The sequence below is a fragment of the Podarcis melisellensis genome (assembly GCF_964234715.1).
Source record: "Podarcis melisellensis genome assembly, chromosome: 4".
NCBI lineage: Eukaryota > Metazoa > Chordata > Lepidosauria > Squamata > Lacertidae > Podarcis > Podarcis melisellensis.
This window is the reverse complement of record NC_138531.1, coordinates 48104650-48116965: the sequence shown is the minus strand read 5'-3', so window position 1 is coordinate 48116965 and position 12316 is coordinate 48104650. Positions and strand designations below refer to the sequence as shown.

The window sequence follows — 12316 nt, the reverse complement described above, 5'->3', positions numbered from 1 at the left end:
TAACAGGTGATACCCAATGCATTTACATCCATGGATATCAATGGGTTTACTGTATGAGGTGGATATCACTCATATTTTGTAGTTGCTTACGGCAGGGGTGGCTGACTCTTTCTGTCACCCTTGGCCAACCTGCTAGGGGTTACATGACAATGGTAGATGTTACCACTCATGCAAGTACACAGGCAAGTCCACAGAGAAGCATGGAGCCCCACCTCCACAGCTGATCTGCATGGATCAGCCAAGGAGAGCAGTATCATCCTCTCCCCGTCCATCAAATTATCCATCAGTTGATGAGGGAAAGGACAATTTGCCTCCCCTTCAGAGAGCTGGGCTGGATATATATATTTTTAATCATCACCACAAAAATCAGTGGTGTCCTAAATAGGACAGAAAAACCTGCAACCAATCTGACCCTTCCCTCCCAGATTAATGTGTGGATTGGGACCAAGTTGTCCCCTGGCTCTTCTACAGAATGTTCTGGTGCAGTTCTCTGCTCAAAAGATAGAGACTATCAAAATAAGTTTAGAAACGTGTATGTGCAAAAATATGTGTTTAAAATGTTTTAAAGGGTGGATTTAAAACACAGTTGACTGTAGAAAAGGGACAAGACAGATTTATGCATCAACAAATGTGAAAGAGGCATTACTGGAACAGACTGATTTGCCTACCCCTTTTCACAGTGTTGACAGAGTAAACACTCAGCCATGCCTAGCAAGAAGCTGACTCTGGGAACATGAACTATGAACAGATGCCACCAGCCCGTCCGTAAATACACAAAACAAATAGGCCAAGCCTGCATCTGAGTCTTAGCACTGATCTCTATGAGAGTCTGAAACAAGCCTTCTTGGTGGCTTTCCAATCCCTTTGGACGACAGCTCCCACCCCACCCCAGTCTGCACTGCTATTGGGTAACAAATAATTTTGTAAAAGCTTGACAGCTTGCTCTTGCAATGCAAAGTAGAGAAGAGGTGGGTGGTGGCGGGTGAGAATATTTGACCCTTCCCTCACCTGTTGCTGAGGCAAGTCCCTTCCTGCAAAACTATAATTCTCCCAGTTCATGCATGTTTAGTTCACAAAGTTGCCTTTTTCTAAATGAAAGATCCCTGAATATCATAGCTTTTCCTCTTAGAGAAGATGCTACATCTGCCTGATTCTTTTAGATGCTTGTAGCGGATGCCATGGTGGGGTGATGCCAGTCATTTGACCTCCGGTTGGTTGCATCACAGCTACATAATGGGGTGGAGAGGTGGCAGCAAGGTCAGCATGGTGCAGACCATTGCAGTGTTCCAGGCAGTGTCTTTGCATCATGCTGAACTTGCCACTGCCTCTCCCTTCCCCCTAAAAGGCAGGGATGTGACGAACCAGAGGTCAGATGAGCATCATCCCCCCCCCCGCCAACCATGCTGTCTACTGCTGATGGTTGCCAATATTTTTGCAACTTTTCTAGTTCTTTGATATCCTGATGAGTGTGAGGAGCCCTGCAATGTCACTGTAGAGTATTTTTGAAGCCAACATTTACTATGCAACACAATGGTCTGCAACCAATTATATATCTAGTAACCAATATGCTACACAACGGCCTTGGAATTGTAATGTTTACACCTGTTCATAGCCTGGTTTCAGCAAAAACAGAACCAGTCAACAGAATTAATGAAAGAAATCCTGGGCTATTTATATCCCTATTCGCAGAGATAAACAATATGAAATTGAGAAGTTCCAGCTCATACTGCTGGCTTTTCAAACAACAGATCCATAGTGTCACATCTTCTCTGACTCAGGGCACTTATTCACAAACAGCAGTTCTATGGCAACAGTACTTGGATTCAGCCCAGTGTTCTGAGAAGAATGGTTTTGTCCTTGCAGCTAAAGCTCAGCATGTTCTTCACTGTATCTACTTTACAGAAAGATTTAAGTTTACTTCTGTTAAGTTTGAGCTGGTTGTCAGAAACATCAAAAAGTAGGAAGAAATTGGATGTATAAATTTATTCCGCAGCAAAAGAAAGATGTTGCTTCCAGCAGGAGCATCATGTCAGCAAGCAGCAGGATACTGCCAATTTTAATGAAAGTCTTTTAGTCGAAATCCCATTTGCAGCTCCCACAGTCATGAGAAGTGCTTTTCTCTGTGTGAAGTTTTGGAACACAGCACAAGGCAATGTTAAGTGATTGAAGATAGCAGCTGCAGAACAGTACAACCACTTCGCAAGCCAATAAAAGGTTCCCCCTAAATGCCCCAAACCAGCAAGGCTGATCCATTTGCAGAAGAAGTGGGCTGCACAATGCAAAAGGCCATTCTGCATTGGAGCCATAACACACAACAGGAACTTCAACATGAAGTTGCACCAAAGAGAGAGATTTCTAAATGGATACTAATCTTGGGGATGCAAAGTCATGTCTTCTCTTCAATGCTTCTTGGAGCCGGAGCCAGCCCACCCATGAGTCGTGGTGAAGCACCCACCCCACCACTTCCACTGTCGAGAGGGAGGCTCTCCAGCATGCATCATAGATGTTCATCTTCCCTGCCCTTGCTGGAGAAGCCAGGTAAGCAGCATTGTTTTGAGGAATGCCCTGGCTCCTGCTGAGTTCAGAAAGAGCCGGGGCATTCCTGAGTGCCACATTACCATTTGGCTGTCCCTCCTCTAACACCCAACCCCAAGAAAGAATCTGAGCACCCAACTCCCCCAGAGTTGTGCACATATCATGCTTGCTTCAATTCAGAGAGCCACAAACATAGCAAAATTCTGTGTGCACCCATTGCTGCACTTGTGAGAGCGTCACCCTTCTGTCCAAACGCCTCCCTCCCTCTCTCCCTGCACCAAGGTCATTAGCATCTAGAGCTGTCACAACATCCTCTTTTACAGAGCTCTGAAATGTTTCCTAAAAGCTGTGCGTATATGCATTTGCAGGGAGGGTGTAATTTGCAGCAGACAAATTGCCCTTCAATAGACATAAAAATGACACAGCTTGAATGATCTGGAGTGTTTTAAATGGATACTTTAATGGCAATTCAAGGAATGTTCAAAGGCACATTTCACTAAATTACACAGATAAGAGGCACAAATCGTATCTACCATTTTATAAAGGTAGTTAATGATGAGAGGAGCACCCAACAGACTTGGATACCCTTATCACCAAATTGTCAGTTATCTACATACCTGTATAACATTGCCTGAAGTAAATTGTCTTTTCCGGGAACCATTGGTCACATTATCATTGGACATTAACAACATAAGAAAAAGCTGCTGGATCAGGGCAGTGGCCCATCTAGTCCAGCAACATATTCTCACAGTGGCTAATCAGATGCCTGTGGAAAACCCACAAACAGGACATGAACACAAGATAACTCTCCCTTCCTGTGATTTCCAACAACTGATATTCAGAAGAATCATGGTGGAGGCAGAGTATAGCCATCATGGCTAGTAGCCACTGATTACCCGTAGAGTACTGTGTAAGGCTGAGAAGAACAGGGTTCAAATGCCTGTCCAGCCACCATGCTCACTAGATGACGATGGGTCAGTTTCTGGGGGACAGTCAACTAAGTTTTACTCAGAACAGACCAACTGAAAGTAATGGATCTAACTCAGTCATGCCCATCAATTTCAATTGGTCTAGTCTGAGAAACTTAGTTTAATTCCACTCACTGTCAACTTAAACTATCCCACAGAGTTATGAGAAATAAGGACGCTTAGCAGAATACAACCCATTTTCATTTAGCTGATTTATTTTTATTTGTTTGTGTCAGAAGGGAAACATTTTGTCTAGCTTTCTACACAAATGTGACTCTACTTCCTTAGTTTCTATTTTTAATTAAGGGGTTTGTAAGTCACTCCTATTTAAAAAATGGCAAAGCAACATCTTATGTGTTCAGAATATAGTGAGGGATTCTATACCTTTTTCTGTAAAGTAATACATGTAAAATAATTACACACATCTCGTATCGTAACCCCACTTTTATTTATAGAGCCTTGGGAATCCTAAATTATCTCTCTTGCCAACTTTATTACCTTGCTTTTGCACTTAATGCTAGTTATTTCTCTTTAGTCAAATCCATGCTGAACCTCATATCTTATAATAGCTGTAACTACATTTACAGTTACAAAATTTACAAAATTACAGTTTTGTCATTTTAAATGGCAGTACACTAAGTACAACAGGCACTTGACAGCATAAACATCTAGTTTAATGAGCCACTAGAGTAAGCCTTTAACATTGATTTGTTCACTGTGAGATTTAAAAAAAAAAATTAAGACAAACAGAATTTTCCCAAAAGCATTGTGAAATGTGCAAAGTATCTGTTCTGGCTTGTTCTCAAAAGGCATAAGGGATAAAAGGCCACTGACTTTAATCAATAAAAGTAAGTGAGGAATGATAGAATTGTGGAGTTGGAAGGGACCATGTGAGTCATCTAGTCCACCCCCCAGCTATGCAGGATCCTTTTGCCCAACATGGGGCTTGAACTAGAAATTAGAACTTTTGCTTCACTACTACTTGATTTTTAAATGGACACTAAAACTCTTTTTGATGTGTTGATACTTCTCTCCAAGAACAACATTTGTTCATTGAAAATATTTATAGGCAACCTTTATGGGTAAAACTCACCCACTCAAGGCCACTTATAAAAGCAACAGATAAAAATACAGCTCCCACGATAAAAATACAATACCCAGCATGAAGGGCGAAATTGAAACAGTTTCTTCAGAAGCATTCTCGGAAGATAAGTCCCTTTTTATAAGCAAGAAGTCCAGCGGCAGCCAGCGAGGTGAGGAAAGCAGAACATCCAAGGAACCCCAAGAGGCCTGGGACAGATGGCAAGTTCCTCTCCAAAAACGTAGTAGTGATTGGGAAAGCTGGGACATCCTAGGTAGAATGGGCAGTCATTTTTAGAGCACAGCAATTTCAACAACAAAGAAAGCAACTGTACAATGCAGTTAAACAGGGCGCCTGAAACTAACTCTTGCTAGATGAAAGCTAGAAGAACCCCTATCTGGTATGTAAGCAAATGAGTGAGACTACAAGACTATCAGGAACTAGAACAAGGTGGAGACAGATACTATGGGATAGAGATGGGCAGTTTGAGGAGCAGAATGAGAGACTTGCAAAGCATAGGAATGACTTTTCCCACTGTACTTAACTAACTGGAAACTATTTATGTGCACACACTAGAAACTAGGCCAAGATTTCCATTTTAAGTTCATGGCTATTTTTCTATCAGGTATCCTCATAATAATATGGCAATCAGTTATAGTGATGCAGTCATATAGGCCAGACAATGAAATGTTGGGTTCAGCTGTACAAAAAGAGCATGAGAAATCATACTTGCCTTTGATTCTGGTTCTGTCGCCCAAATTTCATTTTTTGAAATCCTTCCCATACTGCACAGTATCTGGAAGACAGAAAATGATATCCCACTAACAGTAATTCTTTTCATCACCATGCAAGTCATGAAGGCAGAAATGAGATAAAGACAACTGAGGGCCATTTCCTGCATCACACATGGTGTCCCAACACTGTTTCCACATACTAGAATCCCACATTGCAAGATCAGATCTAAGATCAGAGACAGATCATACACTTAACTTCCATGCTAACTCTCTTGGCTTCCCAGAAGGTACACCACTGATGTGGTAAGCACCACATTGTCTGACCATCCTAAATTATCCGAATTTCAAACATTACCAGTATGTTGGTGGTGCAAAACCAGACCATGTGGAAAAATAAACACACCACAAGGGCAACTCATAATTCAGTAGGACAATGAGGTGAGATACGAATTGGTTCCATGTTTACTTCCCACAAATACTGCAAGCTAGGAAGATTCATAGATCCAAGTCCTCAATATCTAGCCTATACAGAAAATACCACAACATGTTTACAAAAGAGGTTCAGATGTCACAAGGAAGTTAACTGACACACACCTAATACCTTTATCGTTTGAGTCATCTGAAGTGGTTTACTTGATAGCTGAATGGTGCACATTTGACTACAAAGAGTGATTGTTTAAATTAAAGCAGCTGCTCCACGCCATTCAAGTTTATTCTGGCTTAATTAGCATTCTGTTTGAAAAAATCCTATTCTACATAAAAACTTTGATTCAGGCATTTCAAGGATACATTAAACAACAATAGTTCGGATTCATTAGCAGCTGATTGTTATAAAAGAATGTTAGTTTCTATTGTTCTTCTTTGGTCCTTCTGATTTGCTGAGAATTCTCTCTTTAGCACAGTGACATTGAATTTGAATACCAAGAAGACCCAAAATCTCATTGGTACAGCTATATCATTTAGGTCTTTAATGAAGATGCCCAGTGAGTTCTGGCTCTCTTTACCTCTCTGGCAGCTCTCTCTCCAGCTTGCACTGCACCTTCCATGTAGCCACTCCACTGAGTAGCTGTCTCTGTGCCAGCAAAGTAGACCCTACCTACTGGCTGACGAATGACCCTGTAAAACAAACATTGCAACACATAAGTCCCACTTGGTAGGCACTGAGAGCAAAGAGATTTAGGCTACTGAACAGTAGCAGGCAGTATAGCATCAAATATTCATGATGTTCAACTTTTGCTATTGTTACAGATCTGGTATAAATATGTGTAAACATGTGTAAATAAATCAGATTTCAAAGACATTGCCGACTCCACTGTGTCTCATTTTCTCCAAAGGAACACAGACCCTGGTTGAGTACCAAGACCCTCTGAAATCTCATGCACTGCTTGGCAGAGATTGGGGTGGCCAGTAACACTGTGAAAGTTGTTTCAGGGAAGGTGCAAATGTTTGGAAAACTCACAGAACCTTCCTCTTCACTGTTCATTCCCCCCCCCCATTCATGATTACGCCATTACCCTAATTGGCTATTGTTTCAGATGGAAAGCATCTCTGCTTCCCAACTGTTCCACCCTTGACTGTTCTGTTGACAGCATCATTGTCAATTTGTATTGTGCAGCAAGACTCTGCCCTGCCTCCAATTATCACGTCTAATCATGCAGTACTAATCGTTGCAGGATGTGGACTTGGTTGAACATTCAGATGTGAATCTCTGTCCACATTCTAGCCCAAATATTCTGCGAATTGTGACTGGAGCCGAAGGAGAGAACATTGGGTCCAGTTGCCTAGCCAATGGTGACATACCATCTAACCTAACACAGTAGTGGGTGATGTGTTCTGCAAGAAACAAAAATGCTGTATGAAATGCAGCCTTCCCATTTTGCCTCAGCACTAGTAATCCCCAGTTCCAGAGGTTTAAATATATCCAACATCTATTAATAGGAATCAGACAAAGGGAACTGGAAATATGTGGGCCATTTCGGGGGTGGGAATCTCCAAACTGCCCCCCTGCCCCCCGCAACTGTCTTCTCCTTCAGAGGTCCCAAGCCACATATTTGCTAGCAATCTGTAGTTAAGCCCCATGACTGTAATTGAATTGTTTCTCCTCAATGATGCCTAAATCAGGAGCATGTTATCTACAACCTTAAAATAGATTATAATGCTTTTACAGAGTGCTTTACAGCATATTATTATTTTGCCTGCTGGCAATAGCTTCAGTTTTCTGGCATTTTTCTCACTAGGATAGTGTATTAGTATGCCTAAGTGTAGCAGGCTTCATATCTAGAAGGTTTTATGGTTCAACAAATTTCTGCTAGCAACAACAGAACAAGAGTATATTATTAGCTCGTTGTACCTTCCATATTGGCACATAATGCCTGGTGGCAAATAGGCTGAATAGCAGCCACCAGAATATTGTTCGGCACCCCAGTTCTTTTCTTCATAATGCACTGGCTGCAGGAATAAATCAAACAAGGTTTTTTTGTTTGTTTTTTAAGGCATTGATTCATGGCAGAATTTACATTGTAAATGCTGGATATTTACATTACTGGATTACAGGGAGGTGTGTTAATTTACAAACGGAATACAATTCATATAAATCAGAGAAGGAGCTTATGCTACTTCACAGTGCTGACTCAATACTTTGGACTAAACTGGGTTTCACTGTTACTGGATATGAACCAGGCTGTGATTTTTCAAGCATTTCTCTAACACCAATCCTGATTCATATCTCCGAAGAGCCGAGTGCTTTGAGGATTGGTAGGTAAGAGAAATGACTATTCTTGCAGTATGTCTATGAAGAAATGGTAATAATGGAGCAGAACTTTAATTTCCAGAACTTGCATTGTTTTCACATGTTACAGTCCTATGGTATGGACTCATAGGTTATGCTCCTCAACCCCACGGGTGCGGTCCTTGGTAGAAGTGACCCCCCCTGCAATTTCCCCCCCTCCAGGAAAAAGTGAGAGTCTTCATGCAAATGGGAAAAATCTGCATTAATTTGTTCCTATCAGTATTGAACAGAATCTACTTTTTTCTAAACTTTATTGATTTGGCTTATTTTTATTTATTTAAATGATTTATATACTGCTTAACTATAATCATCTCTAAGATGTGTACAAGGAATACAGTACAGAAAATATAAAAATGTGCTACAACTATAAAACCAGACTTCAGTTAAAATGTCTTTTGGAACAACAACAACAACAAAAAAAGGTATTCAACAGGTATTAGAAGCTCAACGGGGGAGGGGCGCCTGCCAGACCTCAGCTGAAAGGGAATTTCATAAGATTGGAACCACAATGCTGAATGCACAGCTCTTGGTGGATATGAGCTGTTTTCATCCAAGCCATAGACAGTCGTTAATAGTGACTCCTCTGAAGATTTCAATGATGGGATACAAGGGATTAGGCAATGCTTCGTAAACAGAGTGTTTCAACAGTACAAAAGAATATGGCAGTTGCCTTCTGAAACAATGTTCTAAGAGTAACGGTTAACATGTTTTAAGAAAGCATAATTCCACCTCTCAGGGTTGCCTTTGGATAGTCTGTAACATAGGCAAACAAGCTCTGATCATCTTTAGATGTATAGAGATTGGTATGATTGCCATTGAGATTATGGTTGCTTCCACATAGATCCAAAGTAAAAGTAAATTTTACCAACTAAGTTTTGCTCATAGGTAGTCCTATTGAAATTAATAAACTTAATTTAGCTTTGTTCTTACGTAAATATCAATGGAGCAACTCTGATTAAAAGGTAGTTGACTATCGCTACATGGTTCTTCCTACATCAGATCCCCAAACAACATTCCTCAAAGATACCTGCCTCTTTCTGCCTCTGAGATTCTAAATAATTAAAGACCATCAAGCTTCTTTTGCTAATCACCCATTTGAGGCAAGATAGGCACATAAACATTAATCAAAACCATTAACAAGATTGCTGTGATATGATAAATTACATTTCCCTATAACAGAAGCACTGCTTTCAAGCTAGATTTGTATTTTGCTTTACAAGGAAAAATAAACAAAAGAACACTACATTAATCAATTACATGCTGTAAAATATATATTTCCAAATAAAAAGAAAAGAATGCTTTCACAAAAAGGGGAGTTTTCTGGCACCTTATTTTGTCTTGCATTCTAATATAATATAAAAGGATCTTCATTCATTTTCAAAAAGATTGTTATCACATACCCTATTCCACCCGTAATGATTGTGATAATTTACTTAACACACCTGTATCTCCTAATTTGTGGCATGCAATTCTGCATTTTTCCCTTATTGATTCTGAGGGGTCTGCTCTGAATATGACTGGATATCACCTGATATTTACATTTAAGGATTTCATTCAGATGGCAAGGGATAAAAATAGTTGTCATCTATTACCTTTTCACCTAAGAAACAAATCATAATATGAACATAGACCTCAAATGTTCATATAGCTAAACCATAAGTTGTAATAATTAATACTCCACCAATTTTAGATGCTCTTCTTCCTTACATGTAAAGCTTCCTCTGATCCAAAGACTTTTGCATAGAGTTCACAGATTTTTCTCTTCCTACATGAAGAAGGAAAAGGAACAGACAAAATGTGAAAGGGCCCAAATCCACCATCATCAGGTTTTTGAAACTAATAGGATAGCAAAATAAGATTTCAAACAACTATCAAAACCACTGAAGAACTCAAATCTTCCAGTGAGTGTATTTACTCAAAAGACTACATTTTTTGTACTAAACTGAAGTTCATGCACAAAGATGGCAGACTTTCGCCTCTTCCAGAGAGTCGGAGCATGCTATTTAGTTGCTGCTCAGCTTGTTAGGTTACCTTGTCCAAGGTGCTATCTCATAACAACCATGAAGTTAGGTTTGATTGTATGTATCTTAAAAATCTGACTTCTGCATCTTAAAAATGCACCACTATACAATGATAAAGAATTAGTTATTGTTAGAGAATACAAACAGTTGCTTATTCTTACCTCTCTTCTTTGCTAAGATCTGCTAGTCTAAATGCCTTTCTTGTAAGGATAAAGCTAAACAGGGAGGAAAGTACATGTCAATATTGCATACACAAAGGTACCAATTGGGAAAAAAATACATGCCACCAAAATGTTAAAAAAAGAACAGCAATATGCAAGAGCTACATGCAACTAGTCTTATACTTATTGGTAACTTCAATACTGGATTCCTGCAATGGGATGTAGATTCCCTTGTGGTATGTGGGGATTTGTGGGCACAGCAACAAGTGCTAAAATATAATGTTTGCATGTGTGTGAAATGAAGGACAGAGCTCAGGACATGCATGATGGAACTAATAGCAAGGCATAAATACATTTTTCTATAGGGTTCTCTAATGTTACCTAGCATACATTCCATAACTTCACACCAGCTGGTCTTGCACAAGTCTTTCTGTCAATATTTTTTTGCATCTAATATATAAATGCAGGCTTCATTACCCCATAATAGCAGGCACAGAGTCATCAGGTTTAGTATCATCTAAGGTGATTGAAATTGGAGCCTCTTCATCCAAAATCATTGCACAACCACAAAAATCTGAAAGGAAAAATAGAATGGCCACCAGAAATACTCAGTGTGGAGTACTATTTCCATGCACAAATGTACATTTATTTTAACATTAAGTATCCTGTTAGCCATTGCACATTTAGAACTCTTGTGCTGCATAAATCTTCCAAGGAATGCACTTTCTAATCTTAAATTCTTTACAATAATCATTTTTTGCTCATTGCAATATTCAAAAACTCTTTGATATGCCTCCCTGTCTCCCATTGTCATATACAATGATAATTATATTAAACACAGTTACTGAGATAATACACTGCATATCTATGTTGTGATTAATATGGGTTAGAAAGGGAAAGTGCATCAACACTAGTGATTGTACATATTGACAGGATTACACAACTTGTGTACCCATCAGACGAAACTTAGATGCTTGTTAACTCCACCCTTATTACAGTTTTACTTTGAATGTTGTTAGCTTTCTTGAGCTCTACCAGAGGCAGATTTAGGGCAGCATAATTGGGTGGTGCTATGGTCTAAACTACTGAGCCTAGGGCTTGCCGATCGGAAGGTTGGCGATTCGAATCCCCATGATGGGGTGAGCTCCCATTGCTCGGTCCCTGCTCCTGCCCACCTAGCAGTTTGAAAGCATGTCAAGTGCAAGTAGATAAATAGGTACCGCTCTGGCACGAAGGTAAATGGTGTTTACGTAGACTGCTCTGGTTCACCAGAAGCGGCTTAGTCATGCTGGCAGCATGACCTGGAAGCTGTCTGCAGACAAACGTCGGCTCCCTCGCCCAGTAAAGCGAGATGAGAGCCCCAACTCCAAAGTCGTCCGTGACTCTTTAAGTGGTTCTGCTATACTAGATTTATAGCCTAGGGGGCTCCACATGGCATTACAAGTATGACATAGTGAATTGAGCAAAATGGAAGGTGAGAGGTGGGTGGGGGGCACAAGATTTTCACCTTGCACAGTGTGCTACTCAAATTTGAAAGGCCAAGGTCTACTCTGTTTTAGTAAGCAGAAAGTGGGATATAAATGAATCAATTCTTAAAGCACACATACCTGACTTCTTCCAAAAGGCTTCTTTGTAGTACATCATGCATTTGATAACGAAGCCCATGGGAATACGCTGGATTAACTGGTTTCTTTTTGTTGGTAGTTCTGGCTTGAAATGGATCTTTGTGGTTAAGGCTGGTGGGATGGCACTAATCACGTACTTGCTCTGTAAAATGTAAACAGGAAAACATAAGACGCGTATCCCGGAAGAGCAACCATGGCAGTTAAAGGCTAACGCTGCTTTGTTAAATGTTGAAAGAGTAACATTTATCGTGGCATAAGCTTTTCATACAGATCTGTACGAGGAAATGTTACACACTTTTGAGAGATGTTCGCTCAGTACTTCAATCATTCTGACATTTACATTTGTACTGGATAAAAGCTGTGAGCACTGTAGTGGCAGTCCAGTGACATAAATATAAAAGGA

At 40.1% G+C, this 12316-nt stretch overlaps 1 protein-coding gene across 1 annotated transcript in view; it reads right to left on the bottom strand.

Annotated features, from left to right (window-relative positions):
* Nucleotides 1–2976: 2976 nt before the first annotated feature.
* Nucleotides 2977–12316, bottom strand: part of MAOA (monoamine oxidase A) — a 28873-nt gene continuing 19533 nt past the window's right edge. Inside the window, exons 9-16 of the mRNA XM_081908992.1 lie at nt 11896–12055; nt 10766–10862; nt 10289–10342; nt 9814–9871; nt 7669–7766; nt 6323–6434; nt 5318–5380; nt 2977–4854 (exon numbers count right to left, since the gene is read on the bottom strand). Coding sequence (XP_081765118.1) covers nt 4693–4854; nt 5318–5380; nt 6323–6434; nt 7669–7766; nt 9814–9871; nt 10289–10342; nt 10766–10862; nt 11896–12055 — 804 coding nt within the window. The 3' untranslated portion in view covers nt 2977–4692. The remainder of the gene's footprint in view (nt 4855–5317; nt 5381–6322; nt 6435–7668; nt 7767–9813; nt 9872–10288; nt 10343–10765; nt 10863–11895; nt 12056–12316) is intronic.